Genomic DNA, 23,911 nt, shown 5'->3' with positions numbered 1-23,911 from the left:
TGTTTTTTGATGACCAATCCGGGAATTTATTGAGTGCCATAATTTCCCACCATCAGCCCCATCCTCATCACACAGCACTGGAAAGTAATCGTGGTGAAAGTTTTACATTAAAAACAATGATAGTCTCCTAAAACACAGCGTATGGCCTCCCAACTTTTTCGGCTAGTGACCAGAGGAGGTGTCCAGGTGGGCCCCTCGTCACAATCTGGATATCTATGAGTTGTATGAGACTGATTCCCATCTAAACATCTCAGATCGCTTTATTTTAATACTTGCTCGACGTCCAAAGACATAAAATGATCGATTAGATCATAACAGCAAAGATTAGAGAAAAGTTCAGAAAAAAATTCATATAAATTTGTGTAGCACATACTTTTTCTTCACATTTATTCTGTGTCCCACTGTGGTGGAAAGTAGATTAGCACATTTACACAAGCACTGCACTTGATAGTTACTGTGCTACATTTCAGAGGGAAATATTGCACTTTATGCACACTACATTTGATAACATAGAAGAAGAAGTAGAAGCAGTACTTTAGGCCTTGATTTCAGGACTTTTGCTTGTGTTGCAGTATTTCTATATTTTTTGAGCGCTGCCTCTTCCACCACTGCCCATCTCCTCTGTTTGCAACCTGCTGATGAACCTCCCCGCTCTGCCCGCCCCAGGTATCCACAGGCCTCCCCACACCACTGACTGTCAACAGAGGCTGCTTAAGTGTCCCTATCGGACCACAGTGGAGAGGAACAGCAGATTAACCATGATCCTATCCGCTCACCACTAGCCCCTTCATACGCTCCGTTACACCAGCATTTAAAAGGAGGAGGGGACGCCATTCAGGCCCCTGATATGAATCCCAGACGTAGGGACAAGAACGGAGCTTTCACCCCGTTTCACAGAAAAGACCCCTTTTCTGGCACCCTCTAATTCTGGTTGCTACGGGCTTCTGGGTTCAATGGTGGACTCCCGTTGTGAGGGGACAAAGCCCCTCAGTCATCCGGCGATGGTTGCTAGGGGAGGCAGAATGTATGGGGAGGGACGGGCTGCCGTTGTCCCAGACGAAATGTCTCTCTTAAGGCGACCAAGATCTGGTGATTGACAGGTGGCTACACGCTCCACTGCAGATCACCCGGGAGGTCTGGGGGGCCTTATATCTGTGACCGTGTGTGTGTGTGTGTGTGTGTGTGTGTTTGTGTGTGTGGATAAGTGCGTGCATGTGTCTGTGGCAGGTTATGTTGGTTGGCAAAGTGAACATGGGGGTTGGGGCCATGTAGCCTCGTGGGTTTCTGCTATTGTGAAAGTGGCACCGTTTATTACCTGTAGAGGGAGCTGCTTCAAGTAGAAGTTAAATCACCCTGTAACACTCTGCTATGTGGGTGTCGTGGCTGCCAGTGGTGCAAGAAGTACTCAGATGCTTTAATTACGTAAAAGCACCGGTACAGCTCAACATACTGCATTCAAAGCCCCTCTGAAAGCACCCCTACAGTCCAAAAACACGTTTTTCTTATTGTTGCTTTTCACATTCAGCTGCTTCAGTTTGTCCATGCTCACCTTAAATCTCATGTAGGTGCGAGCAGGATCTTGTGACATCATGACTAGTCTGAAAGCCAATCGCGGTCCAGTATACAACTAACACAGGTGTGCTGTGGAAGCGTGAAGCCACTGAGACTCTACAGTGAAGCAGTTGAATTCAGCATTTAAACTTTTGAAATGACACTTTTTTTATTTTCATTTTATTTCATTTTTGATGTAATCGTAAGAGTTTTTAATCTGGTGATTGGTGTGTGCAGGGGATCTTTAAGTAAAAGTACAGACAGAATTTCAGCAGTTCAGTCTTATTATATTCCTGATACTGATGCATCAGTGCATGAGCAGTAGCTGGTGGTGACAATCTGGTACAGTTTGGTTGTTTAGTTCGGTGGGTTTCAACGTGGTGACAGGGCCCCTCTAAAGGGTCACATGATAAATCTGAGGGGTTGTGATGTGATTAATGTGGTAAAGAAAGAAATCTTTCCAAAATCTGTATTAAGGTTTTAACGTTTTTTTGTAAGGGATCACAAGCCCTCCTTTCGAACCCAGTGTCCCTCCAATAAATCTGAATCTTAAATCTTAAAAATTGTAGAATATTTTCCAAATACAATTTAGCAGATTACACATTATGTTGGATATTTGGAAATCTTAAATGGACATCACTTGATAAATGGATAGAAATTGAAATATGAATTAAAAAGGAAACTAGAACGATACTCCAGTGATAAATTTAGGCAGTTATAGAGCCTTGCAATATGCTGTACATGGTTAGTGCAAGTCCAGTATATCCTGTTTATTGTCTTGCATCGATGTGTTTTGGATTTGCACAAGTGAATATTGAGAATAAAAATTGTGAATAACTATACAGTGAATTTATATATACACACAGTAAGGTAAAATAATGTATGTGTAAATATGTTAAATGTGGGTAAATATACTGCAGAGATCAATAGTAAGATATTGGCTAATAATAATTACATTAATAAACAAAAATGAACAGCTGTGGTTATAGTTCGTCCTGGTTTAAGTAAAAAAGAAGAGCCTCACGGCAGACGTACAGATACTGAGACAGAGATCAGATTGTAAATTAAAAGAGGAGTTTAGGGCTGTGGGTTTGTGTTTATCTGAAGGATTAGGGATATTCAAATTTGCTCCTCTCTTCCTCCAGCCTGGGAACCATTACCCCGCCGCTACTCTAGACATCAGCAGCCCCTGTTTCCCCCTCCAGGGCCACGGAGGTGAGTGGGAACAGACAGGGTAGGACGACCGTCTCCCCTCAGATAGATGTCTGGGACTGTCTGGGTTCTGCACTCCCAGACAGGGAGCCCTTGCACCCGTCAGATGCTCCCCACGCCCCATCCCCATCCCCCTTCCCCTTGACCTTGACTCTCTGTCACCGTGGCCCTCCAGACAGTCTGGGGTCAAAGGCTAACACAGCAGCCACACATCAGACACGGTTCAAGTCCCCTGTGTCCATATGAATGCTGAATGGTAAATCACCCTAAAATCAGCCTGTTGGAATGTGGCTTTGAATTCCTGCAGAGATGGACCCAAAGACCTCAGGGAGACCGTTAGAAATCACTGTGACAAGATATGAAGACCATAAAAACAAATGGCCAGATTTTATTGCATTTATTGCTTCTCTCCACCTTGTTCCACAGAAAATGGCTTTAAAGTAAAATAAAATTGCAGTCCCAATACAGGTTTTTTCCTGTTTAAACAGTGCTTCCCAATGCACATCTGTGATCGCATTTTATTCATAAAGAGAAGCAGCTCTCAGCCGCAGGAAGCACCATTTCCCAGCAGCCATGCTCCCGTTTACCTTTCACCTTTGACTGCTGATCCGCGGCGCCTTCAGCCAATCACAGCCGAGCACCCAGCATGTCACGGCAGATTGGTGGGAGAAGCGAACGGCCGCATCCTCACGTGGCTTTTTGAAAAACGCCAACCCTCACAGTATGAAGCTCTGAGGAGCCTGTCCGCGCCTCATGTGAGCATGCGCACAGTGCACAGTGCGCCTCAACATGGGCTCGTCCCTCTTTACCGTGCCATCACTCTGTTTATTCCCTCCCTTTTCTTTTTGAAACAGACATGCATTTCCGTTTTCTTTATCAAAACTAATATGCTTAGATTGCTTCTTTGAGTTCACCCTCGATCTTTTCCCCCCTGCTCTGATGTAAATTTGTAAACCAGTTATTTCCTTTGGAGGACATTTTACATTCTAATAAGCCGATTTATGTGATGTTTCTAAAGACTCTGTGGATGTAAACCAGATTCTGTGGAGTGAAGGGCAGCACGCATGCAGGACAGGACAGGACAGAGGGTTGATCTCACACTGAATGCTGTGCCCAGATATGCAGTAGGTATGGACAGTGATGTGACAGAAAGCCCATTAAAGAGTCACCCACACATAAAGCTTCCTCTCTCCACTCACACACTCAGCAGGTGTGCACTGGACACAGAACACACGAGTAAAAGGCTTCAGTGCTTCAGATGGAGAGTGTCTTTGTCTGTGCAGCACCAAAACCCTCAACCTGCAGATTATCAACTGATTCCACCTGATTTTATCCCTTTGTCTCCTTAAAAAGTCTAGACGACATTATGAATGTAGATGTTTGTATTGAGTTATCTGTAAATGAAAAATCGAGGAAATAAAGCAATACGCACAAAAAGTCAAGTATTGTTGAAAGTAATAAAATGATAAATAAGGTAGTATATTTGTTTCTTTCATTTGAATCTCAAACGGTTTTTTGTTTATTTGTTTGTATGTTTTTTGTTTGTTTGTTTGTTTTTTGTACCTATGTGAGAATCAATTGACTGACCGCTGTCCTTTATGTTACAGCTGATTTCCTGTGCTGTCAAATTGCCATTGGCATTGTCCTGCACTTTACAAGGCTGCATCTGATTTATGACCACTTTCGTTCGAGCGCGTTACGAAAACCAACTCAGACAATGTGGTAAATAATGACAGAAAAATCTTTTCTTTTTTTCTCCAAACTGTTCTAACGAAAATCGAAGCGCTGCAGGCTGAAGGCGTCCCGCTGCTCGGTTATTTGGGGAGAAAAAAACTATATTTTCACGCACATATAGGCCTGTTGAACATAAACGTTACTGTACCTTTTATCCACCAGTGATTGGTCACACATTCTAAACTGAGTTTCACATTATTTTTCATCATTATTATTATTATCATTATTATTATTATTTACAACCCGTTTGTAGCCCTTCTCTGCATGGTGTGGCCCCCCAAAATGAAAACTTTAGAAAATCCTATTTATCGGTGTCTCTTTATTTTGAATTCACATTTTAAAGCCCAGCAGAGAGTCCGTTAGTGCCACGCGGCATGTAATAGAGGACTGTGAGCGCTTGCACTGGTTGGCTGTGCCCGTTTGTCCATGAACTGTGTGACTGTGTCACAGGCCGGGAGCGAGCTGCTGCGAGAGGCGGTGCGCGCCGCGCGGATGCGATTACGCACCAATCAAAGGAGACACTTTGGCTGCTAACACTGATGTAAAGTCACAATTTAAACAAAGGTGTAAATTACCATCCAGTCATCTAAAACAACTTCTTACATCGACAAAAAATTGAGTATATTTTGTGATTAGTTTGAGTCATTTTTCCTCCTCAAAAGGGAACAGAAATCCATTTGATCACTGAAATATAGAATGTGCGTCATTTTAACCGTTTAAGGATAATTGATTTGCTTGCTGTGCGCCCATTGAGATGCTTTAACAGTGTTCAGTTTGTATATTATTCAGTCATATGGCTGAAACCTCAAACCAGAGCACCACTGAAGCTGACACGGTATTATTTTACTGAATGAAAGCGTTTTTACAGCAGACCTTAATTCACTTTGAGCCTTTTGTGGTGATTTTATGTGAGGTTTTAAGCTCGGGAATGACGTGTAATGCCGTGACGTGTTCATTTCGAGATGATGGTGTGTGTGTGTGTGTGTGTGTGTGTGTGTGTGTGTGTGTGTGTGTGTGTGAGAGAGAGAGAGAGAGAGAGAGAGAGAGAGAGAGAGAGAGAGAGATTTTTCTTCTGTTCCAGGATCAGTTGGCGCTGTCCCTTCAGCACTATACGCTCCTGTATTTCTACAGAGAATTCCTTATGGGTCTCAAAGCTGCATATAAACTCCAAAACAACTTAGTGCATTGAAAATAAATGTAAACAATTTGCCTGTATCATGTGAGAACACAAAACGATGCATTCTGCTGGATCCTTTCACATGTTAGATATGATTTCTTACATATTTCCAACCTCCACGCTTTAATCATTTGAGAAAGCCACAGAAGCCTGCATTAAGCGTCAGCTCCTGAGGGGAGGAACCGATTGATTAGAAAGAGACCCAGACTCTATGGAAGGAGAAAGGGCCCCCTGTTGTTTCAAACCAGCTCCTCTAACTTGCCAAAGTGCAGGGGCCCAGAGGCAGGGCTGGAGTGTGTGTACCTCCAGTGAGCGGCTGCAGAGCCACTCCGCTGAAGCAGCAGCAGTGGGGTGGGTGGTGAGGAAGGACTTGTAGGACACATTAAATCAGCCTGATTGGGAGTTTAGGCGAGGGCAAGCCTCAGGTCCGGCTGAAAGGCTGCCGGCAGCCCTTGAGTGATACTATTCACATCCTGGGAGAAGGTCAGTGTCAGAGGAGTTCACAGGCCCCATGTCCATTCTTATGCTAAAGGATCATACACACATAGGCTCACTGAGTGGCTGCAAAGGCATGAACAGCTTTTAGCGACTTTCCCTCCAAAATGTTTGGATTCCTCCACTTGAGCTCTGAGGTCCCTGCTTCTCTCTCTCTTTCTCTCGTGTTGCTCCTGAATATTGAACTGGAAGTCGTCCATCAATGTGCATCTACTCATGTGTGTCAAAAAAAAAAAAAAATGAATACAGGAATTGATATATATGATTTTATTTTTGTGCAAACATGCATTTATGTGGAGATCTGTCCTCTCAGAGCAAAACAATATTTTGAAAGTGGATTCTGGTTTTATTTCCTTCAGGTTTCTGGTGAGCCTGCTGTTGTTTCCCCTTTATCTCACATGATGCTCCAGTGGACAAAGTTTTTCTTGCTTTTATTAACCTCCAGTGAATAGACTTCACACATCTTCCTGTCTGTCTCTGAGTGCAGCGGTCACTAGGGAATAGCAGGAAATAGCCACTTAATTAGCGGCCCTTGACCTCTGGCTGTGGCTCAGAGGCCTTCTGACCTCAGCATTTCTCCAGCCTGTTTATTGTCCTCCAGGGGACTGTCCACATCGTGACCCCCTGACCCCTGCTGACCTGTAGGGACTTCACCAACAGGTCCCTGACCAGCTGCCTCGCCTCACAAGACATTCATCAAAAAGCGATATTTAAGCCCAGGAGTTGATTCAAGGGAGGACCTCTGCAGGACACGGACGCCGAAGCTGTCCTGGTTGTTCCTGGAGCTCTCCAACATTTGTTTGCAGAGAGAGACCTAAAGCACACATTTGCAGAGCATATAGCATAAAGTCAACAGAATATGATTTTTTTTTCTTCTAATGATGAAAATCACACCAGTGTAACAGTTTTTACAAAATCATTTCAACATTTTAGGCTTTCGTTCCATCCAGACTCTACAGAGGCTGATTTCACTAATTGGTTTCCATTCATCCAGAGAGGGGAACTAATCACAGAAATCAGATGCTGCAGTGTTTGGATGGATTGAAAACATGCTGACTGCTGCATGAGATCTCCATGAGTGAGACCTCCACTGTTACATGAGTATGGTTTCAGATGTGAAAGCACACTGTTTTTACACAGTTAACACTGAAGTGATGTCTTTAATTGCATTTTTTTTTTTTTTTACTGCAACTTCCTTCTCCGTTTGTGATTATTTTTGTCTCTTTATTTTTTCAGTGTTTCATTCATGCAGTAGGCATCCATTATTCTGGTTTCTAGCTGCTCCATTTACAAGCAGATACTCATGTACACAGTGCTGTAGTTTTTATCTTCATGCACCTGTTCTTGTTCTTCTGTGACACCTCATTTCCCCTGCATGGGATCAATAAAGTTCCTGTTGTTGGTGTTAATTTCTGTCTCATGAGGAGACTGTGATGCATTCACACTTTACTGATGTTTAATGCAAAAGTGGGGAAAATGTTTGCTGTAGATTTAAAGTGAACGTCATCGTTGATATTTTAATTATTATAACTGAATAAAATGCTATACTTCACCTTATAAATGATCCCATTATAATAACACTTTTTAGTTTTTTATAAATATGAAATGTCTAAAATATAAGCTAATAAAGGAAAAACTGAACCACTTAAATTGAACAAAGTGCGTTAACCTGTCTCAGTATTTACCTGCGCCACGTGATCAAACGTGGCTCGTTTTAAAAGAGGCGAAACGTCTAATTCTGGATTGAGCTGAGCTAATATATCGGATTTTTTTTTTTATTTTATTTTTTTTTTTTGTCTCTTTTAAGCCTTTCGCTTGTCTCCACGTGGCCTGGTGAGACGGAAATAATCCCCTGTTGACCCTGCGCGTGTCCATCTGTTGTTTGACTCCGGACACAGATCAGTCGAACACTGATTGAGGTCCGATTGACACCAAACAGCCTGTAATCCCCAAACCTGATTAATCGTGCAGACTGGGTCCTGGTGGGCCGTGGTGCACTTGGATTTAAAGTAAAAAGTAAAAAAAAAAAAAAAAAAAGAAAGAAAGCATCTTTTTAGCCACATTTCTAACTTTTTCTAACATCTCTATGTCATCAGTTGAGCTTTTTCATTTTTCGCAAGGAGCAGCAAAAATATCTGCAGTGTGATTGCATAAATTTCGCGTTTAAATTTTCCTGCTAAATAAAATATGGAGGGAATGAACAAAAGCTTGTTACATATTTGAATAGCGGGCAGGGTCATTTGGCCCTGTGAGTTTTGTGGCTGATGAACTTTTCTTTCCCACACTGATTCCACACACGTCCCTCAGTCTGCTGCTCCTAATTAAAACTTAATGCGGGGTCACTCAAACACTTTCTCACACGATCCTCACACACACATTACCATGTGAATCCGAGAGAGAGAGAGAGAGAGAGAGAGAGAGAGAGAGAGAGAGAGAGAGGAGGAGATGTCCTTTGACTGCTAAACACACTGGCGCTTAGACTTATTTTATTTTGTTTTTTTAAGATTAAAGACAAAACGTTGTTGGAAATATTCGATATATAAACGCAGATTCTTTCGCGTGTCAGCAGTGAAATAACCACATTGTTTGATCACCAGAGTAAAACACCCTATTGCTCAAAAACAAGACTCTAACACAGAGATAATATTCATTATTTTTATTTTTTTTTTCAGTGTCACTGACAGCAGTAAACAATAAACTTAATCCATATTTCTATCCTATTAATTACTATTTATATTTAAACATGCGACAACAAATTCATTAATAAGTGGATGAATTAAATCATGCATTAGCTATGAAAACTCACACATTGTGGATTTTTTATTTGCAAGTTTTAAAACAATAGATTTGTGTAAGCAACGACACACACTTTATCATTCATGCACTCTGTTAAAATAAGCTTGAGTTAAAGACGCATCTGGAGTTCAGGCGTCCACAGCATCTCTTCCTACAGTCATTTCACTTGACGCTCTTCTTGCAGGGTTCAGGTGACTGATGATCAGCGTGGTGTCGTCTGATGACGACATTTGGTTGAGTTTGGGCCACGATCTCCTCAAGCCAAAGCAGGTTCCTGCAGAGGGCAGGAGGGCTCGCAGGATCCTGTCTCATCCTGAGGATAAAGGACGTGAGGAATCATTAGCATGACAATCAAACCTCCATCAACTTACTCCACTCTGCAAGGACAGTGTAATAATATTTCACATTTTGGGTAGAAAGAAAGAAACAAACGAAAGAAAGAAAGAAAGAAAGAAAGAAAGATTTCATAGCATTGAAGTAAATTAGTTTTGTCAAGAACTGGTACATTAGACACTCATAATGACAATTAAAAGCCTCATTTGTAAAGCATTTTTCAAAGTGCTGCACAATTAAAAAAAACATGTACAAGAGAGATAAAGAGGAGAAAACAAAGGGCCGCAGGGTGAAACAACACATAAAAAGAGTCAACAAGCTCCCACATAAAGGTACTGTCATATGAAAGCGAGTTTATGGAGATACAAATTAAGAGCAAGTATACAAAAGGCAGCGATGACTGCGCAGAGCTAAGATCTTTGGTTAAGGCTGATCGGTGTGTTTTGACGAGACTCAATCTATTGTTGTGCCTGATTTTTCTTTTTCTTTTTTTTTTTTTGTCTTGTACATCAGAAATTGTAGGCGGCGTTTCAGAAAAACAAACTTCCTTTTCATGCCCAGTGAAAAAAACAGGCCCCTGCGCTCTGCATGTTGTTCTTCTCTCTCATTTTCAGGCTGTATGCATGGAGGGATCTTAAGGCTTTTATCCCCACAGGGAACCAGCCCGAACTCTTTCTCTGTCAATTTTCGCCCACTCCCCAATTCAGACGAGCCCTTTCTCCCACCAACCCCACAATGAAGGATTTGTCCTCGTTCTCTTTGTCCACCTCTGACATCTTTTTTTTGACTGCTCCCTCTCCTGCAGGCAGCATGCAGCGTATGCAAATACACACTCTTTTATTCCTGAGACCCCTCCCCTGAATGAATGCAACCTTAAATGAGGACACACTTGCACACATTTGCAGAGGGGGCATGGAAACACGCACGTATTACAATCAGCGGTTATGCATGCCCTCAATGGCATGCGGTCACTCAAACATGGCTGGCGATTTTGAAAGGAGCTGACAGAAATGCATGGCTCGCGGATGACACAGATTATTTCATCGATATGTCTGTACATGTGCAGTAGTTTATGGAGACAGATGGACTGCAGGACAGATAACACAAGAATGCAGGTGTGGGCCATTCATTTACTTTTTATTGTTCAAAACAGATTAGAGTGTATTATGTGCAATTTGTTCCTAAACACGGATGGCCTGCTGGTGTCGGGTACAAACTCAAATTGCGCACACGTCTAAAAGCAGCTATAGTGCAGAAGCTCATGTGAAGCAGGATCGAAGTCAAAGATCTTGATGTGCACGGACACATCGAGTACTCTGCCATTCGCCACAGAAACAGCTCTTTTGTCCTCTTATCCTGTTTTATAATTTGAATGAGACTGAATACAAAGTTCATGTTACGTTTCATTGCTCTTTATATGACAATGTACAGGCAACGCTTTTTCAGTAAAATGTCCTTCATCTCTGCTGATTCTGGCTGAAAAGAGTTATGTTTTAGTTGTGAAGCCCTATTTGTGGCTTTTATTTGGAGAACTTGAAGAATGAGACAAAGCTCTTTGTTTGTGATGTAAAAAGTCATTTTATTTTCTGACAGGTGTTGTTTCACCACAGTAATGGTATATTTAGTGTTGCATAAACCTACAGCGCTCGCGCACGCACACACACACACACACACACACACACACACACACACACACACACAATGGGTGTTCAGACGTGTAGGGTGAGCCTGAAAAAAGAGCCAACACAATAGCGGCGATGCACTGAGGAAGAGGTGCAGACTGGTAATGTGTAGCTCTTAAGCCCGGGTGAATTATAACGGTGTCTGATGAACATAAAGCGTTCTGTTGCTGCTAACATTCCCAAGCTGGCCCGTGCCATCTGTGAGTATGTGTGAATGGGTTCGAGTTAGTGTGTGTGTGTGTGTGTGTGTGTGTGTGTGTGTGTGTGTGTGTGTGTGTGGTGGGGGGTTGACGTCTGCTGGACAGCTCTGACAGTTCGGCCTTTTCAGACGTACATTACTGAGCTGGCCGGCCTCTTTCCCATAGCAACCCTAACAGAGGTCAAAGGCTATGTACCCCCAAATCCACCCACCCTCCACCACCTCCTCCTCCTCCTCCTCCTCCTCCTCCTCCTCTTGTACACCAGGGTGGCCACAGACCCTCTCCGACTGGATGCAGACAGAGCGAGTGCACCCATGAACTTGAACTTGACTTGATTTCTGATGATGGAGTCGTGCGTCCATCCACTGACACGAGAATATACTCTGGAAGATTTCCCTTTTTTAAAATGAACGTTTCCTCATTTCTAACCTTTACCCTGGTATCAAATTCACCTACTGTACCCGCAGAGTGAAAAACATGTATAAACGAGGTCACACCAAGGATTCCCCCTAATTCTCCTCACCCTAGAACCTCATCTCCCCCTGATATGATTACAAAGGGCCACTGTATTAAAGGCTCAGTCACCTAATTCTCCTCTGCTTTCATTGGAGCATACAGGACCCCTACTCACAGACGCCACGGCCAACAGACGTAATCTGAAAAGCCTGGGATGTAGAAACTTCTCTCCATCTTCCTGTAAGATACTTAATGTCAGGCTTTGTGCTAGATTAGTCTCGGCCAAAGTTGCATTAAAAAAGCCCGATGAGCCTCGCTTGACCCACATTGGACCTCATCCAAGACTATGGGCGGCCCGCAAGCTGGGCTTTATATATCACAGCAGAGCCGTTAAAACATTAATAGTGTCCACGCATAGTGAGGAGAATCCGAAGAGGTAACCCAGGAGCTATATGGTATTAACATTTTATCGCTACTATGGCTACGCTGCCTCACTCGTACAGAATTGGAAGTGAGCACCAGCTACTGTCACTTCATCATGTCACACATTATAATTTCCTTGCGCTGAAAACTCCACGTAGCAAAAGCACTACATAGTTAATAATGAATTACAGAGGAAAAGAGAGAAGAAAGAAAAGGTAATCATCTATATTCTGCCATTTTCTGGAGGGGAAATACTTTTTTTTTTTTTAGGTTATGTACAAGAAGGAATTGAAGAATGAATATTTAAGTCATCCGCCATCGTGGATCCACAGTGTGCAGAGGAAGATTCAGAGACGCTCACATCCTAAATCCTCCTGACACGGTGACCTCACTGCTCAGCCGCTCTGGTTTCAGTTCAGATGATTGAAACTCTCTTTGTCTCAGAGCAGATTAAACGCAGCCTCTTAAGCAGTTCCACCAAAGTGTTTGTAAGACATATTAAAATCAAGACGAGCTCACCTTGATGGCGTATTTTAATTCTGCGTTCACTCCCTGCCGCTCATTTCACGTTATGTCAACCTGCGTGCTGCAATTAGTCAGAATTACCGACAGCCGTCATTACAGGAATAAATATTCTGCACGCGTGTCACTCATTCTCACATCCTCCAAACACGAGAACAAGTGGCTGCTCTTCTTGCAGGCACAGTGAGGATGAATTCATCTCCCTGACAAATGTGCTTCAGTCACCGCCTCTCTTTGACCACGCTGTCTCTGTCGACTGCCGCAGCTATCGCACACAGTTGCACACACGCCCTCACACACACCAGTCCTCCATGTCCAGCTCCTCGCGGCTGCAAATTGCTTTAGCGTGGCACTGCTGCACAAGCTAGCACCAGCTAGCAACTTCATCAGCAAACGCAGAGGTAACACTGGTGGCTCAAACATGGCTGCCCATGTGCTACACCTGCCTCTGGTGCCTCCTTTACATACAGCCATACATTGTCTCCGCCATCTTTAACCCTTCCTTGATGAGCCAGCCTTTTAGTTGTACTTTTCAAAAACAACAATTTTGCCAAGTCCCCCTCTCCCGCTCCTCTGTTTTCTCCAACATAACGTGGAGATCTGCGACAGCAATGGAGCAAGCTACAGTATCTCAAGATTAATTTCTCGCCTCCACCGTTGCTTTCTCTCTTCTGTCAAATCTGCCCGAAGCAATGCGCCGTATATCACAGATGAGCAGCGCAAATGCAATTATAAAGACAGCTCTGAGTCTTTTATATGAATAAGGAGAGGGAATAAGCTTTTGACACGTGGGCTGCACATGCCTTACATATCTTGTGGAGGCGCACGTACAGTATGAAGCTCATTAATAATCATTATCCGCAGGTTACATCATTCAGCTTGTTAGGCACACCCATCGCCTTAGCTGAGTCATTCTCGATGACACGCCGTGCAACCCACTGTCTTGTGAGATTTTCATGATGTCTGTCTTTGCATCGCCTGAGAGCGATACATAATATGCAGATTCTGTTTGCGCGAAGGACAAATCATATCCAGCTGGTTAACTGAGCAAAGACGAAGGAGTGCATGGTTGATGACGGGCAACCTGCACGGAATGAAATCACATCCCCAATGTTAAAAACATAAACATGCATATTTGTGGTTGTTGAAATATCATTGCGTTACACCTCTGATGGCGCACCGTGATGTGCTGTGTGACAGGGTGCAGGCCTGAGTGTATGCACCCACATGCATATCATGTATGAATGCATCTCTAATGCCAGTGAAATCCTCATTTAGCAGAAAAAAACAGCATCTCCATGCCTCTCAGACATGCAGAGGAGGCTGAATAGACTAATGAACAGTCAGGTGGCACTCCAGGGTCTGGACTGCTACCCCCCCATCACACACATATCAAACACACATACACTTGCACACGCATTAAGACTCAGCGGCTCACCCGACCCCAGTGATCCGCACGACAGTCTAATGTCTCAGGCATCTGCTCATGTCTAGTCTGGAGGGTCTTTCCCACCCTGCCCCCCAGCCCAGGCCCGCCGCAGCACCAACTCCCACAATGGTGGGAAAGCAGGCCTTTACGGAGGGTGGAGGAGGGGTGGGGTGGGGGGACTAAACAGAGAGTGGGGCTGAATGATAATGTGAAAACGCACTGCACTGTTCATTAACACACAAGCACTGCAGCTGCACATGTTGGCCCTGAACACACATGCTCACGTGTCCCTTTTCTGCTCCAGGTCGCTGCCAGAGCCACCGGGGGTACTGAGCAGCTCTACACCACGACCTGTGTGTGTGTGTGTGTGTGTGTGTGTGTGTGTGTGTGTGTGTGTGTGTGTGTGTGAGGTTACAGGGATGGCACTGGTAAAGATTTGGAGCTTTGATATTTGGCGGTCGCTGTTTCCCCCTGTCACATTTTTGAAGAATGTGACATTTTTACATGAGTGATGTCTGACATTTTTAGTTTGTGGGAGTCAAATAAAGTTCTTGCCTGCGTGCAGCAGCAGAGTTTTATTGCACATATGCTGAGAGTTGTAATCATTATGAAATGTTTGGGACTAAATGCTTAAGAAGATATGAGATCCAACATGCAAGCAGTCCTGTGAAGCCTTTCAAAAACATCATTTGAGACACTTCAGACGCTCTGATGAACATCATTATATAAAGCAAAGATCCTCATTGATGCACTGTTGGTGTTGCCTCTTTCTTTCTGAGACTGTTGGGAAAGTAAGCCTTAGCACGAAGCTAAATGCTAGTAACATATGAGCTGTATGTAGCGGCGTGCCTGTTCAGTTCATCTGTGTGTGTGTTGCACAGAAACAAAAATGGCAGCAGAAAAAGCCGCTAACATTCAGTGCTGAACTGCTCAACAAGCCAAAAAATCCTTGTTCATGTAGTGAATTCAATCTCAGACGTGATGGTTCCACTTTTAAAAACAATAATGTGATTTCCCAAATAGGAAATTACCACCCCCTCCTCAAGAAAATTCACCTGAGGGGTTCAGCACATTAAGATACTGTACTAAATAAATTTCATAACAGAAGCAGTTTTGCATGAATTAATCTGCGCGGTTTGTCGGGTGGAAACGCGCCGCGCACACACGCCTGGTGTGCATCAGGGAGTAAAGAAGCACCATGACAAGAGAGGATGGCAGGTTTCCTTCAACCGGTGCCAGCTCATTAATTTTGTTTGCTACCCAGCCCGCACCCCACCCCCTTCACCACCAACCACCACCACCACCACCACCCTTCCTCACCCACCACCCCCCTCGCATCACCCTTTAACTGCTAATTAGCAGCAGCAGAAGATAGAAGAGAAAAGGGAGAGGGCATGTGTGACTGGGGAGGAAATGGGAAACTCTTCTTCTTTCCCTCGTCCGTCCTCCTGCCCCCATCCCCCATCAAACACGCACAATCACACACACACTCCCCCCACCTCCTGCCCACCACCATCACCACTGGTACCCAACAGAAAACCATGATGCAGCTCACCTCGTATGCCAGCCCAGCCATTTTAGGTGTTGCAGCAACATCTCCCAAGATGGCTCCTCTGAGCGCGCCCATACTCCAAGGATCCAGCAGGGTCTTTGTCCGCCTCCTGGCACGGGCAAAGCGTCCCCCGTTGGCAGTGCAGATGGCATTAGAGGCTCTTGGGCAAAAAGGGTGAGGAGTGGGAGGAGGGGGGAGGAGGAGGAGGAGGAGGTGGCAATTCCGGACCGACCGTTTTTCTCTCCTCGTTTTTCTTTTAATTATGGCTCTACCCTCTTTTCAGGAATCCCAGATCATTGAATGCAGTTAATCGGAGGCCTGTAACAAGAGCGGGCGGAAGAGAGAAAACAGAGGAATAAAACATGAAAAGCACATTTTATATCAGCATGGCTAAACACGGCCCTTTGATCGTCGGCTCTTAATTAAATAACTGATTCAGTTTTTCTTTAAACCAGCAGCACTTTGCAAAGTTATCAGAACTTTGTAACGTCAGACTCAGTTAAACAGCAATCCTATTTTTTTCAAGCATCAGTGTGAATTCCCGCTCCAATAAAAACACAAAAAGAAACATTTGCATCATACATGCACACAGGTTGACACAAGGACGCCTTCCCATAAATAAAGCCTCAAGCGTTTTTATTCCCTTTCATGAAGGAGGCGCGCCATGTTGACATGCTACCAGGCCAAGCTCAGGGAAAGACTTGGACCACTGCCTTTTCACATATCCAATATCTCGCTGTGGAAAGAAGCAATTAGCCCGGTTTGACAGCGAGCTCTTCTGCAATAGGTAGTTAACAGAGTGAATGAAAACTCATCTCACTTTAGTGCTCTTTAGGCTTTAGCTGCATTCTCCGGGCTGAGCGTATGCACCGCACAGCGCTGAAGTACCAAGTTGAAAAGTTCAGCTCCTGTCTACAGGATGGCCCTGGCCTTCTCATTGAGGCAAGACACAATGTATCCCAAAGGTCCCAAGATCCTCTACAGCTCTAAATACAGACGCCAAGTGTTTTTTTTAACCCTGTGTGTGCGTGTCGGGTGCTACACCACTCAACTGCATTATCAGCGGTCGTGGAGACAATAGTGGCTGGACAAAGCGTTAGCCTCCGCTTTCTTTCCTCTGTAAACAGAGTCTCACCGGTTCATTGCAAAATGTGTGTTTTTTTAATACATGGAAAATACTCAAGGAAAAGATAAAACTAAATGAATTAAACTGTGAAATGCAACAGATGAATCAGGCAGATCTGCTTTGGGAAAATATGAGCATTGGCTGGGGAGGGCATGGCAACACACCAGCGTGTGCCAAAGCAGAGAAACCCTGCAGGACTTCAGCTTCACTGTTTTCTCTCACTTGCTGCAGGTGAGCAGGAGGGATCAGAGGCCTGACTCTGACCTGGCACAGTAGGAGAAGCACAGGTGTAAATAATAAAATGAATGATGGACCAGTCAAAGCATCTGCTGTGAAAAAGGTCCATTGTGACCCGCTTTTGCCTCCCTGCCTACATTATTTTTTTCCCCAACACGATAAAAACAGAATTCTTCTCAGCTGATGTTAACAAATCTCAGGTCTCGTGCATATATACATTTGGAAACCCCCCGAAATGGAGAAAGTTTGGGAGTTCTTGTTTCACACTGTTCTCCTCCACCCACTGGTTAAACACCAGCACCACCCTGCAGAGGACCTGAATGCACAGCAGCCCTCACACACGGCTCCTTATTGACTGCAGGCCCTGAGTCAATTCATGCAGTGAGATGAAAAAATCAGATGTTTAGGCTTAAATGTGAAACTCTGTAAAGTCTTCCCTCAATAAGAAGCTGAGTGAACCTTATCTGTCCTCCATGAGACTGAAAAAAAGTTGTGAGGAAGGCATTTTTGTGTAGTTATCTTTTCTGTCTTTCAGGGTAATGAACAGAATTAATAAATAAACATTTTCCTCTGCAGACTATTATAATGCATATAAATCCCCACTATGCTTACAAAATAAATAACTCACACGGCCTATTATTCCACATATGTAATTTTCACACCACGTGACTACACCCACTTTATGCACGCGCCATTTGGAATTATTTGTAGGCGAATTTTCCTTAATAAACATCAAGCAAATCACACAAAGCAAAACTACTTTCTTACCTTCGTGAGGTGGAGATCAGCACGGCAGCGAACACAACGTTACGGAAGTCATTTCTACTTTCGGTTATCTAGCTTTATGACAGGCATTTAACACTCATACAGCTAGATAACCAAAGACAGAAACAGACCTCCTGTCACACGCTGGATGCTGGCGAGGAGGCATCGGTGGGCCTGAAATGTTCAGAAACACATTCCCAGTTTAAATCAGAGCTGAGGGAGAGGATCAGATGTGTTGAGTGTGTGATCTAAAGCTGCCGTCAAACACTCCTGTCGTGATCTATGAGGCGTCTGCTTGAAGGCCTACTCACACGCATACTTTGCATCTCTGTGCATTTCATTTTAAATTAAAGTTGGATTCAAAAATATTACATCACTGTCGGTTTTCGTGAGAAAATAAAAAAATCAGGTTTTATATTTAGAGGTAAATAGGCTGTGTGTGGTGGCTGCAGCATTAGCATCAATTGCACTGTGTTTCTGTTACATAATTCACAGAGCAGAGTGTTTATTCTGATCAACTCCGGAGAGACTTAAAAAAAATCTAGTTTAATGTGATGCATTTGAGAAACACTTCATTTCACATCCACGCACACTGAAACACATTCAGATGTGCAGGACAGGCCTGTATTCTGCAGAGCTGGTCTCTCCCTCATACACGAGGTATCTGTCACATATTTTACACAACTTCAGGACATCTGCACGCTCATCATGACTGACTGCTGGCATTTAACAACGGCATAAAGCTGACATATTGTTGTAAAGTCATAAAGATTCATGCCGTGGAACTTAAAGTCTGCATCTACACATGTTGGCTGGTAAAACCCTCCGAAGCGACGTGTTCATAGGAGCCTGTTTTGTCTCACTGGATCGTTGAAAGTAAAGGGCGGCCTGAAAGCATGACCATGAACCTGAGACAGCCTCGCGGCTCTTTGGTGCAGCAGAGATCAACAGCTTTTTTTTTTTTTTTTTTAAACAATCTCCTAATTGTGGATGGAGCTTGGTTTTAAGATGATTTAATTTGGCTCTTTAGTGCTCCTTCGGGCAACGGAACCCTACTTTTAATGAGAGTTGCTATTGGCCCACTTCTTCTTAAAACTAGACTGTTTCACATTTGATACTGATCATAATAATAGGCCGAGGCGCGTGCTGTAATATTGTTCCACTTTAAAGAAGAAGGGTCTTTTTTTTTTTTTTTTGCGTCTGTTTATGGGCCAAACAGCTATACGTTTTCCCCTCGGTTTGAATGAAACGCCGGGGCGTTTCTTAGGGCTGAAAAATGTTACCACACGTCAAAATTTTAACTAAAGGGTAAACTGTGCGTGCATCTTCTGTGGCCCTAAATAATCTGCATAAGACACATGGACAAGTCATGAGAACAGATTCAAAGCTGGTGAAATGTATCGCTGTACGTGCAAATCCCGTCTGTTTCCAGGCGTTTTTCTTACCTGTTTGAGAAGCGGGGCAGACTCTGGACGGAAATGTCCTCAACTTCAGCTCGTAGTGAATTTTCCACATGATTTTTTCTGCCTTCACATCGGGCCCTTGTGCAGCGTGTCAGCGCCGAAGCTCTCAGGTGAGTCCGGGTCCATCCTCAGTCCTCCAGCCTCTGCCTCTCCTCCGCTCTGCGCGCTTCCTCTACTCGCTCCCGCACTGACGTCATACCAGGACCAGGGCAGCGTGTTGACCAATCACAGAGTCCGCCGGTAACAAAGAACGTCCGAGTTCAGCAAGACGTCTCACTCCTAGCAGTTTTCCCTTGCTTTTCATTGATTTCCTCATTTATACTACTACTATTAGGCTCCTGCTACTATTACCACTACTAATAATATAAACATGACCAAACAATGCACATACCCTTGTTTTCTGTTGTCAAAAAAACATTTTTCACCCCAAGATCCTTTTTGCAACTTTTCTAGCGATTTTGCTCGTTTGTTCAGGTGTTATGAAAATTGTAGACGTTCACATTTCCATTTTATTCTGAGCACGTTGAGGATTTTTCAAAAAAAGTTTCAAAGAAAGTTGATTGAAAGTTCACCCTTGATTTTGGAGACAGAATTTGGCAAAGAGTCACCTCAAGGTCCATTCAGTCCTCTGGCTGTATTTTATTTTTGTCTTTTTTGTCCTGATTGAGCTATATGCCTTTGTTTAATATGCAAGTACATTGAGTGCAATGTTTAATCGGAGCCAAATTCCTTGTATTAGAACACATACTTGGCCAATAAAGCCAATTCTGACTGATAATTTCACATCATCTTCACCAGTAGACTTAATCTTATATAAGTGAATATATATTTAGCATTTATTTGAAATAGGCTAGTTAAGTCAGATTGTGATCTATATTTCCAGTTAAAAGTTTATGATAATAATTTCAATGGTTCCCTAATCCTTTTGAGAGGTTTTTAGTGCTATAATTTATGTGAGAATCCAGCTCCACTTTATATGCGTCTGTCAGTCTTCCACATGTTAGCTGTTGTGCCCTCTCAACATTTTCTCACCTGATTTACATTAGTAAAGCCTAAAGTTGTTCTTTTGCCATGGTATGTCCCCACATGTTTAAAATTCAAACAATTTCAACTACTGGCACAGCAAACAAAAATGTGGCTTTTGTGACTGCAGCTCAAGCCAACATAAAGCAAACCTGGTGACCACAGGCAGCCAAATTGTGCTACATATGAGTTAAGCATTCATTTTAGCTCTGGAGGTTTCTTCATAGCATACCAGATGGCTATTGTATGTTTAAACAAGTGAGCAAGAAAGAAAGGAAAGACAGCTACTTCCCGCCCAACACGGTTCACATGGTTTCACAGATTGGACACAGGAGTGAGACCTCTTTACAAATTAAAGATCTTTGAAGTCCGAAGCGTTTGTATGGGAGCACCGGGGCCACGGCCAAGAGTGGTGTGAGCGGTTCCCTCCAAATCTGTACGGCCAGAAGAAAATGTTTTCTAAAGCGCTGTAAATGGTAATTATACTGGAAATAAATTAAAGGACGTTAAGGTTCTTTCAAATGTGTCTTTCAGCCATGTTTACTGCAAATAATGGCAGAATGTTAGACATTAAATTGTCATAATGAATATAGTTTTACACAGTCATTGTCTCTCAGTATTGAACAGAGCTCTCAGTGCTTGGTTATTTAATTATTTAATCATAATTAAGTGTAATCTTTTTGAAACTTCCACTGCATTGCTGTTTAAGAATGGGCTGCAATACTACCTTAAATAAAATAGCAAATTTGGTAGTTGGCAGGTGTAGAACAGGCAATTTAAGTTTGGAATCACAGATGAATGGAAAAAAATATACTTTTGAGTTAGACTGCAACCTGCAGTACACAAATTAAGATTTCTAAAATTCAGTTTCTCATAGAATAAAAATTCCCACCAAAAATCTGTAAGCTAAAAAGTTTCAACTGATCTGAGCTGTATAGGATTTTAAGTTATGTTTGAATCATTTTCAAATAATTTTGGCTCTTTTTTTTGTTCAGTTTTCATGACAGTCGTGATTCCCATGCTTTTTGTGTGGTTTGTGTGCTTTTCCTCATTTATTCATCATGCCGTGCATTGAAGCACAACGTGTAGGCCTACTGCAGATTACAAATGTTTCCATTTTCATCAAACTTTAATGGTAATTTGTTAGTTCACACATAATTAATGCTTAACACAGTCTCAGAGGTGCCATCAGTATTTCCTGTTCAAACGTTTGGAGGTTTTGTGAAACAATTTCAATCAAACACTGGAGACACGGTGTGCCACTTCATCACTCCATCTGAAACATATAAAATCTTTTCTTTCCCCAATAAAGCCAACTTTCTGGAGGGGTGCTGATGCCACTTTAGGGCTTCTACATCAGATTTAGCCCTGGGTTTTCTACTGCAGGTCATGGAGCCCTGTTAGCAAACAAGTTTACCGCAGAGACAGAAGAAGATCACAATCTAACCTTGCGTATGAGCTGCTTGAAAACTAGCTTTTTACTGCTTTTAAGTCAATAATCCAATGAGCAGGAATGAATGTATAATGCTCTTATCTTTTATTGACATAACAGCCAGAGTGAAGTGAACAGTCTGCAGCGTAAGGCATGCACAGGGCACACAGCCGTTCAAGTTGATGCAGTTTGTGTAAACTTTAGAGACGAGGCAGCTCTCATCTCTCTCCCTCCTCCTCCTCCTCCTCCTCTCTCTTGTCCACACAAGCACAGCAGAGTGGCTACATGGGTGCAGGAGGGTCCTCTTCATAGCATCCCAAAGATGATGTCTGGCTGGAAGAGGAGAAATTATTGGTGAGTTTATGTTCAGCTCTAATGCTCGCTGACACGCTAAATGCTGCCGTCAGTCACTCACACGCTGCAGGAGGTGCTGTCCTGTGAAAGAGCTGGTGTCTGGAGGCCTGCCGTCCTCTCCCACCGCCTTGCAGCGAAGGTAACCATAGAGATTAGCCACTTGGAGGGAAATACTAGCTACCACAAGCGACTGGGGAAGACAGACAAATGCATTTAAGTATGATATGGAGCTCTAAAGCAGAGCATGCACACAAGCAACATGTGTCTCACCAGCCATTTGATCTTCAGGGAGAAAAGGGAGGTGAAGAAGAAGAATGTCCATATGAGAGGACAGATAATGAGGCCGAGCCAGAAAATCCTTGCCTCTGCCTCTGTCCCAATGTTATTGCCCCTGGAGGTCTGCACACACATAGCAATAATGCAGTGTTTAGTAACCTCAAAATGCTCTTCCACACTAAAATTGACACACAATAATGACTTACTTTTTTGGCCTCAAACACCCAGAGGCTCTTTCCGTCCTCGTCGATCTGATTCCACCACCGCAGCCCCACCAACAGCCTGCCGGTTACATTCTGCAACACAGGACAAATGCGAGCGATCACAGCCAGTCAGGTGAAAGAAAGGGATTAAACTACTGAAGTGCTGCAGTGAGCAGCAGACCTAGCTGACCTCTCACCTTGACAGACCAGAAGTCAAAAGAGAGCAGAGTGATGATCAGGACAAAACACGAAGCAAAGCTCTCGCTGAACCAGTCACACAGCAAATAGGTGACTATGGCAACCACCCGGAAGAACAGGTGGAAAAAGGAGGCGAGAGGGTGTCTGAAATCACAGGATTAGAAATGATGAGGAGCCTAAAAATGCCAATGAAGCAAGTGCAGTTAAAGCAGGCAGAGAAAATTCATTTTCCAGCACTGGAGACTTCCCCTGATGATGTATGTAGATAAAATCAGATTTTATATAACTGAACTGAAAATCAGCCTTATATATGACAGAGCAATACATGGAACTTGTTGAGATTTGTTTAAAACGTTTCATGTTATTTATAGTACAAATTATGACAAGTTGAACAATCCTTCAACTGGACAACATCCCCATTGATTTTACAGTAACAAACGCAAAAGACTGTGTAAGACCATTGGGTTTGTGTTATAATAAACATCTCCTGCAGTGCACCTTAAGACTGCGCTTCTCCGCGCCCTCTCCTGCTCGTCAGCAGCAAAGTCCAGCTCCACATCCTCCGTGTCATCCGCCATCGTCTGGCAAGAAGCAAATACAAAACACAACAGGATGAATCACGGCATGTCCTCTCCGCTGATACAACACAAAGAAACACAGCACATTAGAGGCAGAGGGAAAAAAATCCATGATCATGATCATAGATGCGTGATGCAAAACCGAAGTACCATTTGTGCAAAGCGTGGCTGTACCACAGGGCTGAGAATAAACCAGGTGTTACAGTGAAATAGTACCGACACTGCCTTGTCAGTCACCACTTTCACATCCACATCAGGAAGCAAAGAATAAAATCATTTCGCAGTAATGCGAGTTTAAATTGCCATGATAGTCATGACCGACGTCGTATGGCAGCATAATCAGGCAAATGTCGATATGGGATATGTATGATGCTGAAGGAGAACGACACAGTCGACCTCAATCCCAGGGTTTCAAAAAGACGACCGCGGCAGGACTCGAACCTGCAATCTTCTGATCCGAAGTCAGACGCCTTATCCATTAGGCCACGCGGCCCGTATGTGAATGTCTTGGGAAACCTGTCATATTGTCACCACATCATGTCTTGAGGCGGCGTGATTGTCTTAGAGATGTGGGTGTTTTATTGCGCCAGGCGTTGTGGACAACTCACGTTTGTCAAATGTACAAAACAATGGCTACACCGTGGTGTTCATACAACCATTTATATGTACTGTTAAAAACAGATGCAGTCATCCG

General features: G+C 43.4%; 1 protein-coding gene, 1 long non-coding RNA gene and 1 other non-coding gene across 4 annotated transcripts; all 3 read right to left on the bottom strand.

Annotated features, from left to right (window-relative positions):
• Positions 1-8,810: 8,810 nt before the first annotated feature.
• LOC143321764 (uncharacterized) lies at positions 8,811-19,298 on the bottom strand. The gene is made up of 4 exons (XR_013077247.1): positions 19,136-19,298; positions 17,694-17,864; positions 15,566-15,880; positions 8,811-9,278 (listed from the first exon to the last, which is right to left on the bottom strand). It is a non-coding gene; the product is annotated as an uncharacterized LOC143321764 (long non-coding RNA).
• A 1,991-nt stretch (positions 19,299-21,289) lies between these two features.
• Positions 21,290-23,693, bottom strand: LOC143321763 (Golgi apparatus membrane protein TVP23 homolog A-like). Of its 2 annotated transcripts, none has more exons than XM_076732394.1 (7): positions 23,368-23,693; positions 23,138-23,220; positions 22,639-22,783; positions 22,445-22,534; positions 22,233-22,361; positions 22,024-22,152; positions 21,290-21,941 (listed from the first exon to the last, which is right to left on the bottom strand). In XM_076732394.1, exons 1-7 carry the CDS (start codon positions 23,368-23,370, stop codon positions 21,915-21,917), a joined length of 606 nt encoding a protein of 201 aa, XP_076588509.1. In that variant the 5' UTR covers positions 23,371-23,693; the 3' UTR covers positions 21,290-21,914. The 2 variants fall into 2 exon arrangements, with proteins under 2 accessions (XP_076588509.1, XP_076588508.1); XM_076732393.1 differs by having other exon boundaries at positions 21,359-21,937; positions 23,368-23,571.
• Positions 23,638-23,710, bottom strand: trnar-ucg (transfer RNA arginine (anticodon UCG)). Its single transcript has one exon. It is a non-coding gene; the product is annotated as a tRNA-Arg (tRNA).
• Between the last annotated feature and the right edge of the window lie 201 nt (positions 23,711-23,911).

The sequence above is a fragment of the Chaetodon auriga genome, chromosome 6, assembly GCF_051107435.1.
Source record: "Chaetodon auriga isolate fChaAug3 chromosome 6, fChaAug3.hap1, whole genome shotgun sequence".
Lineage (NCBI taxonomy): Eukaryota > Metazoa > Chordata > Actinopteri > Chaetodontiformes > Chaetodontidae > Chaetodon > Chaetodon auriga.
The sequence above is the reverse complement of the archived record's forward strand: the minus strand, read 5'-3'. Positions and strand labels throughout refer to the sequence as shown.

Bases quoted from the DNA above. Each gene is read 5' to 3' on its own strand.
- LOC143321763 (XM_076732393.1), bottom strand. The intron at 22,784-23,137 runs GTGCACTGCAGG...CTGTGATTTCAG, and splicing joins CGGAGAAGCGCAGTCTTAAG to ACACCCTCTCGCCTCCTTTT. The intron at 22,535-22,638 runs GTGAGAGGTCAG...CCTGTGTTGCAG, and splicing joins TTGACTTCTGGTCTGTCAAG to AATGTAACCGGCAGGCTGTT.